This window comes from Nannobrachium achirus (genome assembly GCF_963921795.1).
Source record: "Nannobrachium achirus genome assembly, chromosome: 20".
Lineage (NCBI taxonomy): Eukaryota > Metazoa > Chordata > Actinopteri > Myctophiformes > Myctophidae > Nannobrachium > Nannobrachium achirus.
In genome coordinates this window covers 16,264,906-16,284,840 of record NC_137827.1, presented here as the reverse complement: position 1 = coordinate 16,284,840, position 19,935 = coordinate 16,264,906, and the positions used below count along the sequence as shown (strand labels likewise).

Here is a 19,935-nt window from a genome sequence, read left to right as displayed (position 1 = left end):
TCGCGCTTATTAACTGCAGCGGTTAATATATTTTTCTCGCGCGATACATTTTATAGTTTTTTTGCGGTTACATTTTCAAGGAAATTGCGGTTGAAAGATATTTGTTTTTGTCAAGGATTAAAAAAAATAAAAATAATCCCGCCGAGTGGCTCGAGTCACTGCATGAAAAATATTTTAGCTTAGCTACGGCTAACAGTAGCTAGCTTCTTCCACATACACACACACACACATACAGACTTGCCAAAATGGCGGACAACGGGGATGAAACGACCGTCAACACGTCAAATATGACAACAGTGGTGGCGGGGGACGCGGTCAGTGTGACACAGGTTCAATGTGTTTCGGGACTAACGTCCGAAAACGAGGCCGCAGCGGCGGCGGCGGGTCCGGAGGCCACCGTGACCAGCAGCCACCAGGACGTGACAGTCTACCAGGGGCTGGCGGACTTCCTACAGAGCTGCTCGGCCAAAGGAGGCGAGGGAGAGTGTCAGGTCGTCACACAGATCGTTGAAGGAGGCGGCGGCGGCGATCAGAACATATACGTCGGCACGTCGTCGGGGGCCGAGTACATCAACGCCGACCTGTCCAACACCACCATCATCTACGTGCAGCCGGACGGCAGCCTGGTGGAGGGCTCCGGACTGACCCCCGAGGAGCAGCATGCTCTGCTGGAGCAGCTGGCCAAGCAGCAGATCGTGCAGGTCTCCGACACCGAGGCCGCCCGTCTCTTTGAGCAGAACCAGGTGGTCAAGACCATCCCCGCCGGGGCTCAGTTCCTTCCCAACGCCACGCTGGCCCCCAGCGAGCTCCAACAGGTCATAGACCAAGTCACCAAGTCCCAACATCAGCAGACGTCCACAGTCCAGGTCACAACGACGAAGTCCCCGCAACAACCGCAGACGTCCATGGTCCAGGTCCCCAAGCCCCTGCAACAACCGCAGACATCCATGGTCCAGGTCCCCAAGCCCCCGCTACCACAGCAGACGACCTTAGTCCAAGTCCCTAAGTTACAGCCACAACAACAGGCATCTGTTGCCCAAGTCACCAAGTCCCAGCCACAGTCGCAGCAGCAGACGTCCATAGTTCAAGTCACCAAGTCACAACAACAACAACAGCAGCAGTCTGCTCAAATCACCAAATCCCAACAACCACAACAAGTGTCCATAGTTCAAGTCACTCAGCAGAGCCAAGCAGCAGCAAAACCAGGGGAAAGCCAGGTTGTGGCAACTGTGGATGCCAGTGGGTTTGTGACAGTACGCGCTGCCACTGAGGTGTCTGGAAGTCCCAAGCCACAGAGCACCCCAGTACCACTGAAGAAAGTGGCAAAGGGGCAGGGCAGCACACCAATGCGTGTTGTTCAGAAAAAGGTAAGATGTAGTAGGCAAGTAGCCTATTGAAGGAATAGTAGTACACAGTAGTACTGTAAATGTACAAGTGTAGAGTCAGGACATGCACACTACAGGAACCCCTATAGGCTACGTAATACCTTTCAATCTGGGAACCCATTTTGGGGTAGTTGTTGCTATATACAGTATATAGCAACGTTGCTATGTACAGTATATAGCAACCTTTTTGAATATATATTTGAAGTTCTTCAGAAAACTTAAGTCAGAATTTAGAAGGCCTTTTTACAACCAGCCTCAGGTCTAAATGAGTTTTTAAAAATCTCCATAGTTGTGGCTGCTATTGATCATTATCAGGCAGGGTAATTAGGTCAACAGTATCTGTATGTATTCTTAATTCAAAACGGGAAACCCTGCCCATGCAACCTGTTCACTCCTTTGCTCTGAAGAACTACACAGGGTATCCACGAGTTTCCAACGCCCCATAGTGCATTGCGCAGACGTCTGCACCGAGCTTCCGGCGCCGATTTACAAGCTCACAACGGGTTGCATCTGCGACGCGACGTGAGCTTGTATGTCTGCTGTTAAACCCGGAAGTTTGGTCCCGATGGTCTCCAGTAAACTCCCGCGGAAACTTGTGGATAGAACCCCTAATTTTGGCACTTGTTGAAGTTCAGTACTTTTCTGCTGTTTTTTATTTATATTTTTATAAAGCATTTTGTACACTGAACTAATTTACTCTCTCTCTCAGCCTGAGCCAATCAGAATCCAGCTCCAGGCCCCAGCCAAACAGGAAGTAAAGGCAGGGGGTGTAACCACCATCACCCTCCCCGCCCAGACAAAGCCCCTGGTCGTCGGACAGCCACAGGTCAAGGTCTCGGCCAATGGTGGTCTAGGCAGCACACAGATCATCACCCTCCAGCCAATGGTAGGCCAGCAGGGCCAACAGTTCTTCCTGCAAGGGAATCCCGGGGACCCACCCATCCAGCTGCTCTTACAAAGCACTGCCCCTGTGGTCGGTTCCCTGGTCCCGATGGTCCAGAAGCTAGCGGGTCAGCAGAGTGGAGCCGCGGTGACTGTACAGACGTCTGCTACACTCGCTACACCCGCTAACATTCAGAAAACTGTAACGTCACCAGTTCGCATTCAGGCGTCTCAACCTGTTAAAACAGTCACCGTGCCTGTTGTCAAGCCAGCAACGGCAACCCCGGCTAACAGCACTGCGCTATCGAGCACCACAAAAGTTGTTAATACTCCTGCTAAGACTCCCGTTAAGACTCCTGTTAAGACTCTCGTTAAGACTCTCGTTAAGACTCCTGTTAAGACTGTCACTCCCGTTAAGACTGTGGTTAAGACCCCCGTTAAAACTCTTGTTAAGACTCCCGTTAAGGCCCCTGTTAAGACTCCCGTTAAGGCCCCTGTTAAGACCGCCGGTGCCGCAGCCACGGGCACAGCTGATTCCGCAGTTACAAAGGCAACCAGTTCCGCCACAAAGGCAACCAGTTCCACCACAAAGGTGGCCGGCGAACAGTCCGCACCAGTGGGGAAAGTAGTAAAGAAAAAAGAGAAGGCAAAAGCGAGGGAGAAAAAGCCACTGAAGGTGCAGACGAGGTCAGGGCGTGTGTCTCGTCCCCCTAAACACAAAGCCAGGGACTTCAAGTTCATAAAGAATGAAGACCTGGCAGAGAGCCACCAGTCCGACTCTGACGACTACTCTGAAATGAGCATGGAGGAAGAGGAGGGCGAGGGCGGAAAGAAGAAAGTGAGTGACCCCACCTCTTCCTCCTCATCAACCTCCTCTCGTAAGTCGCGGTCGTTCAAGTGTCAGACCTGTGACAAGTGCTATATTGGCCGCAAGAGTCTGAATAGACACTACAAACTTAACCCCACCCATGGGGACCCCGAACCCCCAACCACACCCACCTCCCCTGGAGAAGGTGGAGAGGAGGTGGCGATGAAGGAGGAAGGTGGAGAGAAGAAACAGACAGGCAGTCTTGAGACAGAAAAGGTTACCAGTAAAACATCATCAGATACCTCGCTGGACAAAGTAAGACCATGTTCTCCACTCATATCATGCCAACACACTGATTGGATGGATGGCTGTTTGGCTGACTGTTTGACATAGACAATGAAATTACAAGAAGAACTTGACCTGTGGTTTAGGACTGCAACTGTCAATTATTTTCTTAGTCATTATTCTATTGATTACTTTTTCAATATTCTTAATAATAAACTAAATTGATTAGTCCGATTAACTGTTGCAGCCCTATTACACTTGATGGCAAAGCTGAAGTGATGAGCAACTGAACAGTTTAATTTCTCCAGAAGGGCTGGAAGACAGTCAATGATGTTAACAATCATTGTGTTTATATGCTAAGCTTACATTTCATATCACACACCATATACACTTGTGTGTGAGTTCTACGTTTGTTCGACGTCCCATTAGTTCGACACTGGTGAATGCTGACCTGAGGATGCTGGTGAATGCTAACCTTGTGAATGCTACTAAACCTAACCTCATTAAAACTATGCCTAAACATAACCCTAACCCTTTGTCGAACAAATGGGCTGTAGAAATATCGAGATTTTACCCACTCGCGTAACTTGCACTAGCAAAACCAACATTCTATTCAGTTAGTTTGATTTAACTGTTGCATCCCTGCTTTGGTTTATTCCCTGTTCCCACTCTTTTCTCTCGACCAGGATGAGGAGATCATATCAGCTGCAGCAGCAGGGTTGAGAGTCCAACCCAGGGGTCCCGGCAGGCCCAGGGGTCGGGGCAGAGGCAGGGGTCGGGGCAGAGGTCGTGGTAGAGGTCCCCCTCCTAAGGTGGGTACAATGTATTGTGAGCCCATATATACATACTTTCTTTAGGTCAATGATATAACATTATTTAGTGCAGCCAGTCAGCTGCAGCAGTGTCAAAATGTGGCTTAAGTAGACATCCATTTATACTTGACTAACTTGAATGCATCAATTTCAATCAAGCCACAGTGCGGCTCAGCTCAAGATGCATGCAAAGTGCTTACTGTAATCACTGACTAGGGGCATGCATCTCACCCGGTGGGACCGATTCCATATGCATCTCAATATACAATAAACATTATGATACTAGACACGTTTTAACCATTTAAGCTATACCGTCCTGGGTCCTACTGTACATGTATTGGGTCCTACACGTAACCTTATTGGATCATACTAAACCTGTACTGGGCAGCAGAACTGCTGGTGTGGTGAAACAGACGTACTCGTACAGTCAGCACATCCATGGCATCTCTGATAAATGATTCTACCTGCATGTACTTTCTGATGTTCAGCTGGTTTTGTATATTGTTGCACTTTTATCAAGTTAATGTTTAGAAGTTAAAAAAGTAAAGTAAAACATTAACATGTTTATTAATAAACTGAAACATGCATCGATTTGTACAAAATTCCATTGTATTTACTGTATAGTAAGCAGTAGTCAACTCCTCGTACTGTAAGTTATCCAGAAATCATGTTGACTCCGTAGTCAATGCCAGTCATAAAAATAACTTCATTGTATAATATGGAACAAACATTTCATTTTGAATTTTTTCAATTCATTTTGTAAATATCACATATTAGATTTCTTTACATGATCATTGGATCACTAAAATGTAATTTGATAAATTATCTGTCTAATTAGTTATTTGATTAATTTCACCCCTACTAAGGTTGCAACCCAGTATCAGACAAATGAATCAATATTGACTGTGTGTAGTACATATCTTGACATGAGTCATATTATTTTTATTATTAAGGTGGTGGTTGGCCATCCAGGCAGACGAGGGCGTAGAGGGCCAGGCAGACCTCCAAAGCAAGGGGGCACAACAAGGGCATCCGCAGAACTACAGGCAGAGAGGAGGAGAGAGAGACTTGACGATGTAAAGAAACATACCTCATCAACCATGTTATTTTTTAATGAATTTATAGATGTTTTTGTTTTATGTTATAATTGTAATTGTGTGTGTGTGTGTGTGTAAAGTTGATAGATCAGTGTGACGATGAGGAGCTTGTAGATGCGGTTCTTCCTCGTCTGTCCAAGGCTTTATCACTCTGGGACCTGCTGCTGGCCAAGGTAACACACAAACACAACCCTGTTACCTCTTCTCTCTCTCTCTCTCTCTGTCCCTCTCTCTCTCTAAGCTGATGTCTCTGTCCCCAAACTATCCGTCTACCCTCCAGGTAGAGAAAGGTCGTCCTGCTAGGGCTCACTTCCCAGAGATGTACCGTGAGTTTGAGACCCTGCAGGGCCAGGTGAGGAAGCTGGCCCAGGAATACATCACCAACCCACAGAGGACTGGAGATGCCCTGGAGGTCCGGAATATAGAGGTGAGACTTTCTATTAGAATATTTTTGTTTTGTTCTCTTCAGTTCAATTCTTCTCGGTACGCAGGTACGAAATGCCCAATGACGACACAATTTCAGGGGATTGATGCGTGCGGTGTAACAATTAAACAAACCAAAAATATGCTACATTCTGCATAAATCCAAGTAAGCTCGCCGCCGCCGCAGGAGTTTAGCTGAGTGATGATGAAAGCGCCTGCCTAGTGCCTGCCCCTCCCCTCAGCTGATCAGCTGTAAAACTCACAGACCGTGAAAAATGGCACGCATGTCGGTGTCGCACTGACCACAGAGCCTAGAGGGAAATAGGATACATACGGACACTGCACACAGGAGAGTAATAATAACTAAGTACCTCTTAAAATGTGACCGTAATGTTATGAAACATTGCTAAATATGTTCGGTAAAGTTAAGAAGTCTCCTCTCCACGACTGCTTGTTGTGTATAAACAAGTTTATGTTTCGTCACACGATGGTGTTGTACGGCGAGCAACAGGTCGGAATTACAGTATGTTCTCTGAGTGACCCCGGTCATACAAGTACAATGAAGCCATGATTCATGCTAAAATACTGAGCTGGATATTTCCACTTTCTTTCTGTAGTGAATATGTAGTAAAAAAATATATATACAGTGACTGAATTATCTATCACCTTTGCAAAGTATGCCTGTATGAATACATCTATGGTCTATCAACATTGAGTAGCATATGAATGAATATACAATACATGTATGGTCTATGAACATTGAGTAGCCTATATGAATGAATATACAGACTAAGCTATATATCAATTTATACACAATGAATATATCAATTAATTAATGGAATAGAAACCTACATCAGTTGAATACTTGTTTTGTGTGCACTTAAATAAGTAAGACATGTAAGTCATGCACAGAAATGTGGTTTTATTTAGGCTACTCAATTAAACAAAGACACATGTTTATGTGAATACTTGACAATGAAAAGCTATGTTACAATATACAAAAAAAGGTTTAATTCATCGTGGCTGCAAGTTGTGTGACCTCTGTTTCTTTTCTACACAATATACCAAACCACATGATTTTACACAATTTATATGTTGAATAGCATGATTATTTTTGACGTATTTTAATTCATAAAGTCAAGATTTATCTACAGTATTGCCATGGCAACTTTTCAAGCAAGTATTGCCTGGTAATACAACATTTCCCCCAGACCAAATGGACATTTTTAAGTTATTATAACATCTAGCCTCCATTAGTGTAAGGCATGCAATGTACTAGCCTCGCAAGCCATCCCGAGTTACGTCATCACCAATGTGCTTCCTTTCTCGGTCTGGTGTCCCTCCCATCGAGCCTCTTTATGAGAAATAGTTTCTCAATTTCCAATCAAAAGGCTGTATTTCGAGCGAACCCGCCTCACACCGCTCCTGATTGGTCGAGCGGCTGCTACAGCTCTCGCATTTAGTAAACAAACATGGCGGACCCCATGTCCGATGCGAGTTCACAAATCGCAAATAAAAGCTGCATTAAGCGAAGTTTTATCTGAAATCAAAGGCATCTCATAACTTAAAAACGAACAACAGTTTGCACCTTTGGAATTTCTGTCTGAAAAAGACGTATTTGATGTTCTCCCGACGATGTTTTGATGCGCTGATGACTACTGAATGGACCTGTCAGTCAAAGTGAGTAACGACGTCATTGCGTAATGCATCGTCTGTGGAGAACTCCCAGACTCTCCTTTTGGAGAGTCTGGCTGTTGCGAGGCTAGCAATGTACTACATTTCTGGTGTGAAATGTCTTTAACATAACTGTAAAAGGTCCAACCCAAAAAGGCTTGTGGGAACCCCCAAAATTACGTGTGGATAATGGTACTCAACAGAAAATCCCAAGGTTGGCAGGGCTGACACTGAGTTACAGACCCGCCTGTGAAGTTCCATTTGGACCCCTGGTGGTCCACCAAACCAGATGTTGAGAACCAGTGTGCTACTAGAAAACACATTACTTTTGAGTATAATATCACTTCTAACATGGTTCACTTCTAACATGTTGGTTGTGTCTAGGTTGCCAAATCTCTGGGGATCTTTGATGAGGTGAACAAGCTGAAAGTTGTTCCTGGAACTCCTCAGAGCTCAACAAACATGGCAACCAAGAATGTCCGCTACATGGAGGTAAACAACAACTATTATTTGCAATAACGCTGTGTTTTACTGACCGGGTTTGCAAATGATTAAACTGATTGGTAGTGGTTCATTTGACAAGAAATTGAAGACTATACAAATCAATATTGATTTCTATTTCATACCTACCAGAATTCATAGAACCTTAGTTATATGCATTACTCTAATTTTTTCAATATATTTTATCATCACACACTGTATTACTACAAACCTGTGAGTCTGGTATTGTGTGAGTTTAGGGGTGGGCGATTTGGTGATAAATCGTTGAGGTCATACAATGTCTCCACCGTATATTGTGGTACAATGAGGGAGCCATATAAAAATTCCTGAATGTTAATACACAGAGATTCATTGCAGAATTCATTAAAACCTGCATTTTGTTCTAAATGGTCTTTTACTCCTTTTTTATTTTAGTTTTTGTTACCTTGTAGGTGGTTGAACTGTTAAGTAACTTGAAAAAATAACCATAAAAGAACCATGAAAAAGAATCGTGATGAGATCATGTATTGGGATACAGCTTGGAAAAATATTGTGATTATATTTTTTCCATATTGCCCATCCCTATGTAAGTTACATCTGCATTGAAATCCGGTGCAGATGCAGAAGAGCACAAAAATAATTTGACATTTCTAATTGTTTTGTTTTTTAGAACTCCAAGATGCTGCCTCCTTCTAAAAGGTTTAAAATGGAGAACAGTGTTCCCATTCACCTCAACGGGATAGAGAAAGGTATGAGCTTCTGGAAAGAACGCTTTGCAATGTGTTTTCTATTTCCAAGATTTAAACAGAGCTAAATGTAGTGCAGTTTTCTTTTATATGACATTTCTTTTTCTCTATTTTATTTATTTCTATTTCTATGTTTTATGTGAAAACCACCACGTCTCACACACACACACACACACACACACACTCATATGCTATTCTTATATTTAATTCTAACCCATATTAATATGCCCTTAAAATGTACATTTAAATGACTGATACCTGCGTAATTCACCAGTCCATTTGCTGGAGCACATGGTTTAATATAAGAAATGTAAAACTACTTTACAATATACTAGTGCAACACGTCACCCTGTATGTTACAAGATGAATTTTACTTGAATCGTCAAATGACAAACTTCTTATTCTGTTCTCTTCCCACCCAAAGTCGGTGGTCCCACAACCACTGTGACCTCTACCACCCTGAAGTCAAGTTCTGGACCATCTGGATCCAAAACCCTCTCCCCCACTACCACCTCCAACACAGTCAGGTACTTTCATCATCTCACACACACTGTAAACAGGACATGAACACACAGTGTCATTAAATCACTGATCCTTCTTTTTCTGCTTCTAGCTCCTCCACAGCCACGGCCACCAACACCACCCAGCCACAGAACTCCACCCACACGCCTCCCACATCGATAGCCTCACCCATGGAAGTCTCCCAGGTCTCAGCTCCAAAAAGCAACCTGACCCAGGATACCGCCCCTAACAACCTGACCCAGCAGCCTTCAGTGGGAGAGGCAGAGCCCATGGAGACCGATGCCCAGGGAGGTCCTCTGCAGGCTGGGCAGGGCGTGGTCTCAGATCCCCTGCTGAGCGTGGAGGACCAGGCTCTGAGTAGCAGCGACATCGCAGCCGAGATGAAGGAGCTGGAGAAGGCTCTGAGTTCAAATCCCAACCCGTCAGCGAGCAAGCAAGAGTCTACTAAGGGAGAATCGACCCAGCAACCGAACACGGGGCTGTCAGTTCAAGACCCAGCTACACAAAACACCACCACCACCACCACCGCCGCAGCCCAGAAGTCAACCGCAACTCCACCCATCTCTTCTCCAAAGAAGCCGGCTGCGACCACCACCTCCACCTCCACACCACTGCCCCAGCAGAGCACACCGTCCTCGGGCACAGTGGGCGCTACAGTGGCCTGCGAGGGCCAAGAGATCTACATCCAGACGGAAGGACTGACCATGCACGTGGAGGGGGAGGGCAGGGGGGGCACGGACAGGGTAGTGGTGGTGAACGGGCCGGACGGCACCACCATGCACATCAGGACTCCTGAGGGAGTCCCCCTGGAGGCCGTGCATGCCCTACTGGGCATCGAGGCCGCAGCAGCGGAGGGAGAGAAGACGCAATAGACATGGACTTGAACCTGAATTTACACTTCGTTGTATGGCGGCGCCGCACACCGAAAATAGCAGATCAATAAGAACACAACGCAGCGCATACACGACACGTTGTAAACGTATAGATCTGTATTCTTGGTGCATGACACTGTTATATGACAGAGCATAAATTAGGCAATACAGACATACAAAAAAAGTCACACAGACACACCCATATATACTGTATATAACTGTGCATATGTATATAAAAATGTGTATATATACATACATACACGTGTGTTTTGTGTATGCATGTATATGTACATTGTATATACATATATACTGTAATTTGTGTGTATACATTGATAAATAGTATACACACGTGTGTGAGTGTGTCTATATACTGTGTGTGACACGTGCGCGCATACAGATACATAATACACAAGCATAAATGAACCCATACATACTACAGTATTTTAAAGAGCAGCTGCTCTGCAAAATGTCTACGTCAGCCAACACCAAACAACATGTTTTACATAGATCCTTGAGTTGACGCAACACACAACAAAGTGTCCGATTTTCACATCCTTCTCACAATTGAGCTCGATTAGAATTGGCCGAAGTTGCGCTTTAACACACCGATGCTCACTCAAGTATACACAAGCCACACACATACGAACACACTACCCTGCAAGAGCCAACAGCAGAAAGTACTTGCATGTTTTTAAACGTCATCAGTTACGTTTCAGATCCCATATGAACTACAGTTAAACCAGTAAATGTTTCCACCATTGGACCTGAAATATTTCCGAGACGACATATGATCACCTCTCTCTCTCTACTCTGTGGAGAAGTACATGTATATAAATGATGAATCACTTTATGTATGGACCAGTTTTTACCAGAAGTCTGTGGAGACTGAAGTTGTGTTTTACATTGAGGCAGAAAAGTTTTTTTTATTTTTTTTTCCCTTTTATTTTATCATTTCATTGATTTTACACATCTCTAGAAAAACGAAATCTTTCCGTTTTTAGAACAACAAGCTGGGCAGACTTTCAGATTCTCAAGTGCATCTTTATTGAAGTTGAAAACAATTATCAGCTTTTCAACAATCCCATCAGCTTTAGTATAGTATATTAGTTATTGGGCTATAGAGGACGATCAGTTTGTTACATATTGCCTACAGGCTCAGGTTATGGTTCATATTGTGCTATGTCAGTTTTACCGTTTAGGTTCAAAGTTGGACCAAGGGTTAAGATAAGGTCATGGGTAAGGGTTAGGGCTGGACAGTGTTTGTCTTACAGTTAGGGTTTGTGCTGTGGTCAGTTTGTTTGGAGTCAGAGCTGGGTTCAGGAGGTGTGATGTTACTCTAAAGCCTGGTTCATGCTTCCAGTCTTAACGTGTACGGCCAGTGCTGACAGTCTCTGTATATGTCATGTCATAGTTATTGCTTTCAGAGCAGCTCAAAGAATGGAGTTGACCTCCTGGTCACCATGGCAACAAACTAGCCTGCTTCTTCTAAGTTGTCTTGGCTTTGTTTTTGTAGTGGTAAATAATGCCACATATGGCACACGAAGGATGTATCGGGATTGTGATTAAGCTTGAAGCTTCCCATGTTTCCCAGATTAGTTTCCTAATCTGTGCAAACTCTGACCTCTGCTCCAAACATAATTAACCAGACATTTCTGCTCTGACCAAACCCAACCCCATTGGTCCCGTTTATGTCTTACAAGGACATACAGCACTAGCAGCAACTGTGCTATATTTCAATGACATTTCGGAACTCCTAGTTTCACAAGGCAGGTAGTTGACGTGTCCGGCTTTGTAGGGTAGTATTGTGTCTAAGTTGAATGTTATCGATTGTATCCGAGAAGCAGTTAAAGGATAATACAGCTGTTCGGTATATAGTTTGTTTTGCTCATGGCTCTTATAACCCTTGCCTGTCGGCTTCCTCTCTACCCTGAACCTCTACACATACTGGTTAATGTTTATGTCGCTTGGCTTGTCAAATAGTGAAAGTGTGTTTGTGAAATCCTCAGTTCCAGACTTGTTTGTTCCAGGGGTGTGTGTTTGTGTGTAGGTCTCAGTTGCTACAGCAAGTGCTTGGAAATCTGTACATGATCAAAAATTGAACAAGAGGTTTCTGACACGAGATGGAACGACTCCCGAGTTATTTCAAAGTCTTAATTAATGAACGTTGTCGCGGAGGGACAGGACAGCCATCCAAAGACAAATGGCAACAAGTACCTTTTAGTTTTCTGTTCTTAAATATCTAACATGAATAGAATTTAGTATGATTGTATATCAAAATAAATTACATCCATGAATGGTTTGAAACCACAAACCATTATGTACAGACACATACACTCCACCAGGGAATGAGGGATGAGAACTAGTACGCCAGGAAAATCTCCCATGATCCTTTGCTTCAAATTGTTCACTGAACTTGGTGGTTTTTATGGCGTATATTCTTTGTATATTTGTAAAACTTTGTTTTTTCAATGTGTTTTCATATTTAGGAATTGACCCTCCCTTTACCGGATAAACAAAACAGTACTTAGTCGGTTGTGATATGTTTATATGTAGATAAATACGAAAAGGAAGTTTAAAAAAACAAAAACAAGGAAAAAGAAGTTGCACTATTTTATTATTCATTTTTATAAAAAAAAAGAGAAATCCTGGCGTAACATTTTCTGAACGTAAAGCTAGGTTTGTAACTGCAGGAAACATGTAAAGATGGAAAGTCAAAACAAAAACATAGGAGGGATGCGATTTTATTGATTTTTACGTGTCGTTTTCTGTTGGATCGCTGAATGCAGTACGTTTCATAAGCTGGACTGTACAGTTCTACTCATGTTCCCTCAATAAAGAAACTGAGAAACCACATGACAGCACATCATTTCATATCGGTCTATATTATGGTCAAATCCCACCAGAGCTCTCTCCATGTCAGCTTCCCAACTGTGTGTCTATCAGCCGTCCTATGGTCATCAGCTTCCCTACTATCAGTGTCCACCGAAAGCATTTTTTGACTTGCAGCACCTTTATCCCAAGCATCTATTGTAAAGATGCGCAAGGAGTGCTCCTCTTCCCACAACCATACGTTTCAGCGATGTGGCCAGCATTATTTAGTGACGCACACCAGATGCTTCATGTAGAGAATCATTCAACATTTGGAGAAGAGCGCTGCTCTTCAGTCACTTTTTTCGACAGACCGAAGAAAATGTCTAAAAAGAATCGAGGGGTTTGCAAAGATCAACAAACAATACAGAGGAGGCTGATTGCAGGTGCACAGTGCACACCCAGGAACAGGATCTTTGCCGCTAGACCAATAGCAAGAACTCTGGCATCCATGTTTAACGCTCTGTGCCCTTTGGAAGCACACTAGGCATAAATATATGCAATCCATTCCAAAGCGCTTCATGTGGATACAGCCTCACACTGTCTATCATTGTCCTACGGTCTGTAACAATACAAATGAGAACTAAAGAGTGTGTTTGAGCAGCTGACTGATATATAATATCTAGTTATGCATGTATCAAGTAATCTCTAATAAGATTCAGTTCAACACAATGTTGTACCTTCTACCGTGTTGCCCGGCGACAACATTCAAACAAAGCTGCTTCATTTGACATGAGCATTAGACATACAGGTAAGCTTTACTTTTATTCTGCTTAACGCCAGTTCTCCTTCCACCTACACATGTTCATCTAAATCAGGGGTGTCCAAACCTTTTTCAAAAGGGGCCACATTAGAAAATATGAAAACACCCAAGGGCCGAATCTCCTGATGTGATGTACTTTCGGACCATAACAAAGTCGCATACATATATGCATCGCATTTAAACAAATGTATTTAACAGTCATCATCAATATTTAATATCGGTGGTCTTTTTGTGTGCTCTGAACAAAACACAAATAACTCAGCCTTATTTCACATTACCAAATGTAACCAGACGTGCAAGGTAAAACAAACAACAAAATAGCCTTTCTTAGACCCCTTCAGGATGAGACAACAGGGAATAAGGAATCCTGACAAATTAAACTCTGGGAAAATATTCTTGTCTGACGGTGCTGGCGGGCCGTTTATAATACAATTTAGGAATGAAGCAGTGGGCAGTATGAATATGAATTTAGTCCCCTGGCCCACACTTTTGACACCCCTGATCTAAATACTGCCAAAGTGTCCCTGAGAAATCAGCTGCTGTGTTGTTTGGTTGGACTGAATATCTGAGGCAAAGGTCCAGTCACATCATCATGGGTTTGAATTCAGCTCATGACCTTGGTCTCATTATCTCCTCTACATTTAACAGGGAGGAACTCACTGTCAGAGAGGTGCTCTTGTACACAAAAACCTCGCTGGTTCAACAGTCCAACCCACCCTGGGCAGTGGGCACAGACCCAGTAAACTGTTATAACGGCCGGTGTCCCGTCTCCAACAGCAGGGACTCCAGGGTGAGTCTGGTGTCCGTCTGGATGTAGGGCTGGTACAGCCAGCAGGACAGGAGGACCATGGAGAGGTCGGAGGTGTCACAGTGGGCCACTTCTTGGAGAATGGAACGCTTTAATTTCAGCTCCTGACTGTAGGAGTCAAACAGATGGCGGGACACCTCCACTGGAGATGAGAGAGAGAGGCTGTTACTGTTACTTTGTATTTTTATGTAGGACAGTAGAAAGCTGAGAGACAGACGGTGTAAGAGAGACAGACAGTGGGAAAGCTGAGAGGGAGACAGTGTAGGAGAGGCGAGGAGCAAAATCTGCTGAGGTTTTGGACAAGGTTGATGCCCCCCTAGGCACGCAATGCAAAGGGGAGAGGGAGAGTGGGAGACCTCTTGTGTCAAGGGCGTCTCCGCTGAAAGCACAGTGGTAGGGGGCTATGTGAAAATAAAAAGAATAAACACTTATTTGGTATTTTCCCCCTTTTTTTCTGCATAGTACTGTGTTTTATTTGTCTGTCATTCTATGTTAAATGCCCGTCTCCGCAGAAAGCACAGTGGAAGTGGGCGACGTGTAAATAAAATAAAAAAAGAAACACTTATTGGTATTTTATGAAAATGTCACTCAAAACTCAATGTTCCCTGCCATGAAGGGGGTGTAGCCAAAAGCTCCCAAGCTGCAAGGGAGCGTCAACCTTGTCCAAAACCTCAGACGATTTAGCTCCTCGCGTAGGAGAGAGACATTAGGAAAGCTGAGAGAGAGTGTGTGTGTACACACACACACACTTACCAAAGCGTGCAGTAGGCCAGCTGTGAAACAGTGGATCGGTTCTGCCTTGAGGTCCAAACTGAAACAGTTCCAACTGAACCACTCCCTCCACCGTGGACACCAAGCGCTCCATCTTACACACAATATGATCCTGGGGGATTCACATGAACAGACGCTGGTGTATATATTACTGTATGTAGATTGATAAACTGACATAATTATTTGGCAGCACTTTATAATGAGGGACATTAATGTCATCATGTTTAAGAATATAAGATATAAAACAGGCTCACCATCTTGTCCACGATGTCCACTAGTCGGCCACATTGCTCCTCCAGCTGTCTGTCCATACTGGGATGAGAGGAAGAGGAGGAAGAGGAGGCATGGTCCTCCATCATGATCATCTGCTGCTCCTTCTGGGAGCTGGGACAAGGGACATAAAGAGGAGAGATGGGAGTGTGTGACTCACTAGCTCAGTGGATAACGAATGATTGGATTTCAGGCGCAGATTAATTTACTCATTCATTTAACATTGGGATACTGATGAGTCGATCATGTGTGACAGGACTAGGAGGCAGCACCTGATAATGAAGTAACATCATCACCATATTTTGGCTGGAACCACCCCTCTGACCAACACAACATCCGACTGGCTGCCACGTCAAGTGGTCAGATGAGTGGGCCACGTACATTTTCTTTTTCTATAATTTTTATCTCAGGATTTTGCAACCCTTTTTCACCCAGTGCCAATTGCCTATGTAATCCTGGGCTCTGCTCTCCCTCTGCCAAGCCTGGGGAGACAACGGACTGACCTCGTGCTTCCTTCAATGCATGAGTAGTCTAAGTTGTTTCTTTTCACCTGACAGGGGGGATTTCCCCGGGATGGACGTAGCGCGTGGAAGGAACACGTTATTCCAACCAGTTCCTTTCCCCTCCATCAAGCGCCCCGGCTGGCCAGGGGGGAGGCATTATTGAGACCAGGATTACTGCATGTTTTTGTGAGGGTATCAACCCTAAGAGACACGGGGAGAACATGCAAACTCCACACAGAAAGGCCCTATCGCCGACCCCACCTAGGGTGTGGGCGCTGATGACGCGGAGGGAGAAACACGCCCCCAGCACCCACAGCGTCCCCCGGTGGGAATCGAACCCAGGACCTTCTAGCTGTGAGGCGAAGCACTAACCACTGCGCCACCGTGCCCCCGGCCACGTACATTTTCAAAGCATGTTTATTTTAATGATCAATCAATCCATTATTGTGTTCCGGATAGGGGTCAATGGAATTAACATAGAATTATTTAAGTTCCTATTATGATCTGTATCATACAATGAAAACTAATTGTTCAAGGGTTTAAAGAAATAAAAGGTAAAACCTTTATATACAAGAATGTCTGATTCCATATGTAGTTTTTGACCACTCTGAACCAATTTGAGACACAACCGACGACTCATTTTCAGGTGGTGGGGACAACAGTTGACAATATCAACACTACTGTCTACTGTGACGTCACCTTACTCTCTAGACGTGGTCCTGAGGTTGACGATGGCGGTCGCAACCGTGCTGCCTTCGTCGTTGAGTTTCTCCCATTTGAGGATCAGGTTGTGCCAATCAGCCGCGTTGTCTTTGATCTTCCTGGCACTTCCTGTCACAGCAGAACACTTCCTGTTTCCTCTTGAAGGAGTCGTTGCAGGGTCACACGGCTGGGCTGAGAGAGAGAGAGAGTTATTCTGTTGAGTCATGGACAACATTTCTGATCAAAAGTACATTTTTTACCAGCTCAGTCAGTGGCCTTGTGGCTCAGTGTCTGCCCTGATCCCGACCCTCACTAAAAGAAATGGTACCCAATGCCTCCCTGCTTGGCATTCAGCAGGGAATGCATTGTGGGAAAGTCCCAGTGACATAGGCCTACTAGAAATTAGTCCAGGGGGGGGGGGGGGGGGGGGGGTTACTTGAGTTTCACGGACATAAGCCTATACAGTAGGTTCCTGAACTATGGTATGGGCCACATGGCTCAAGAACCATTGTACTTTTTTTCCTTTTTTTAATTGTAGTTGGTTAATTGAGGACAGTACAGGTTGGAAACAGATTGGCTGTTCTTGACAGCTCCAAAGCCTCTTACCTTGCATTGTTATGGTGATGTCACAATCATAGCTTTGTGCTAATATCAGATACTTGATCTTCTCTCTAAACCATATGGGTTTAATATGGCTCTAAATCATAGCTTCAAACCTCTAAACACGTTTCTCTCCTCCCATATCACTCCAAAACTTCCTGGATCATCTTCTTCGTGAACTCCTCCAGAGCCTGGTGAACTCGGAGCGATGTTGTAACTGACTCTGCCACCTGGCGGTCAGTATGAGAAACAATTGGAAACCACATTGATTGAGTGATTGTTTGAATACTTTGAAGTTCGCATAGGAAACCCACAGAACAGGACAGTACAGTGTAGCTCAGATAAAGTACAAGGAGCCCGAGGTCTAGTAGCATTTAAACCCAAGAAAGCACTATGGCTTGTTAACATTGGGGTCCTTTTGTACAATGTATAGAGACATTGATTACATGACAGACAATGAGACAAATATACACAGAACTAAAACTAATAGTTCTGTGTATATTTGTCTGTCTCTTGACTAAAGAAATAAACTATCGTTGCTGAACTGGTCTTTTTCAGTCAGATTGGTAGGTCTGGTCCATAGCGTTAGAAAGAGCTCTCCTTCTATAGCTATGTTATGGACCAGAGCCAAGACGGACTTTGGACCAAATATAGGAATAATTATAGTTATGGAATAAAATATTTTGTTTCAGTGACGACAAACTGCGTCACATCCGTATGTTGCAGCTGTTACACCGACATTGGTGAAACCAATCGAATTGTGTGACTCCACTGGTCAGTTGTCGCCGTCTTCACATTGCATGAATAATTGAATACGTTATTTGCAGACAGTTCACAGAAAATAAAGTGCAAAATCATCTTAATAATTCATTGACTCATTGATTCATTGAATAATAGTCAAATGAATTCATTAATCTTGCACAATGCACATGTATCTTTTCAACCACTGTTATGCTCCTCGCACAATTTCTGCAGTTGTTTTTTAAAAGTGCTAAATGTGCATTATTATTTTTCTAGTTTTATTATTACACAAACGTAAACCATTGAGTCACAGAATTCGATGGGTCACCAATGTCGGTGTGACGTGCTGCTCAGCAGACACATGTAGGAAGCAGTACTGTAATGAAGAAAAAGAGTTAATGACTTTACTATCAGGTTGCCATGGTGATGACCAGGGAATGACGCATTCAGGAGCCGAAAGAGAAGACGGCTCTGGGAGTCGAGAAGCGGGGAAATCTGAGTCGTCTGACTCGTCTCTACTCAGAATCTACTTTCTATTCTATTCATGTCCTGTGAAGTCAAATTCCTCAGGATTATTAAATCACATTCTGCGAGAATAAGGCACAATTTCACCGGATTAAGGGGCTTTACGGGGGGACATCATGACGCTGGTGGAGCGCTCCCTGCCTGAGGAGGTGTGGGTTCAGGTCAGTGGTGAAAGTTACTAAATTACCTTACTAAAAAGTACAATTTACGCATTTTAGCAGACGCTCTTCTTAATCCAGAGCGATTTACAATAAGCACATGACAGGGGGTCCGCGGGGATACTGCAGGGGGTCCCCGAAATTGTTGGAGAAAAGAATATTAAACAAGAGAGTTACTATATTAATAAAACATAATTCTGTCTCTTTTGAAGACAAATTGTTAGTGATGGATTGATAGTATTGATATTGGTTCTCAGTTAATAAGGTATGTTTATAAATGGCAGTGGTACAGCCACTTGTACATGCATGTTTAAAATAAAAGCATGAATATATGAATAGTATTGAATGCACAATAACATGGTATGTTTATACACATGAAACACACTTTTATACATAAATATACAATATATGTTGTAGCCCCACCCCCACCCTACGAGGTAGGGGGTCCCTGCTCCAGTTTGGGGGTCCCTGGCCTGAAAACGTTGAAGACCCCCCTGTGTATTTCTATTTTTCGATAATGTATTTATACTTCTCCAGTCTACATCTCAATCAGAGTCAGAGGAAAATATTGCACTTTTTACACCACTTCTACCATTATTTCAAGAATCAATTTTATTGTCACATGGCTGTTTATGTTTTATGTTTATGTTTATTAAAGGATCCCCTTTAGAGACTCACGAATGAGCCTCTAGTCTTCCTGGGGTCCTGAATCAGGCAAATACAATACAAATATACAATTAAAAAAATACAAATTAAAGTAAAAATTAAATAAATAAATGAATACAAAAAAAGGATAATTAACAAATCAAATTAAAACAGTCCAGTCAAATTTAAAAATACACAGATAAAGTTGCATAGTTATATGTTACTTGGCAAGATATTTCTTGATATGCTTTCTGAAAGTTATCTTGTTATGGATTATAGACAAGATGTTTTTTGGCAGGGCATTCCAGAGTTCTATTGATCTATATATACCAGTAAAGCTTAAGACAATTTGATTTTGGTGCTATTTTTTTTTTTTTTCTTAGTTTACCAGAAACTGCTCCTCTGGTGTTGTACCCATGCTCAGAAGTCATTTCAAACTGTTGAGCCAAGCTAGATGGCTTATTGGTGCTAACAATGTAGCATTAACAGACTCACAGATAATTTCTGTTCAACCATTAGCAAGTTCAGATTTTCATGCATATATATAATGCATATATGTCCTGTATGGACATCCTAGTGCCAAACGGGCTGCTTT

General features: G+C 43.5%; 2 protein-coding genes across 2 annotated transcripts; one reads left to right on the top strand and one right to left on the bottom strand.

Moving 5' to 3' along the window:
- On the top strand, positions 1-13,057 carry znf839 (zinc finger protein 839). The gene is made up of 10 exons (XM_080751188.1): positions 1-1,367; positions 2,095-3,390; positions 4,047-4,172; positions 5,126-5,248; positions 5,350-5,442; positions 5,550-5,696; positions 7,751-7,858; positions 8,517-8,595; positions 9,017-9,119; positions 9,206-13,057. Exons 1-10 carry the CDS (start codon positions 246-248, stop codon positions 9,984-9,986), a joined length of 3,978 nt encoding a protein of 1,325 aa, XP_080607314.1. The 5' UTR covers positions 1-245; the 3' UTR covers positions 9,987-13,057.
- A 35-nt stretch (positions 13,058-13,092) lies between these two features.
- cinp (cyclin dependent kinase 2 interacting protein) lies at positions 13,093-17,407 on the bottom strand. The gene is made up of 5 exons (XM_080751196.1): positions 17,278-17,407; positions 16,674-16,863; positions 15,451-15,580; positions 15,179-15,308; positions 13,093-14,567 (listed from the first exon to the last, which is right to left on the bottom strand). The coding sequence occupies exons 1-5, from the start codon at positions 17,282-17,284 to the stop codon at positions 14,365-14,367; spliced, it is 660 nt and encodes a 219-aa protein (XP_080607322.1). The 5' UTR covers positions 17,285-17,407; the 3' UTR covers positions 13,093-14,364.
- Positions 17,408-19,935: the final 2,528 nt, after the last annotated feature.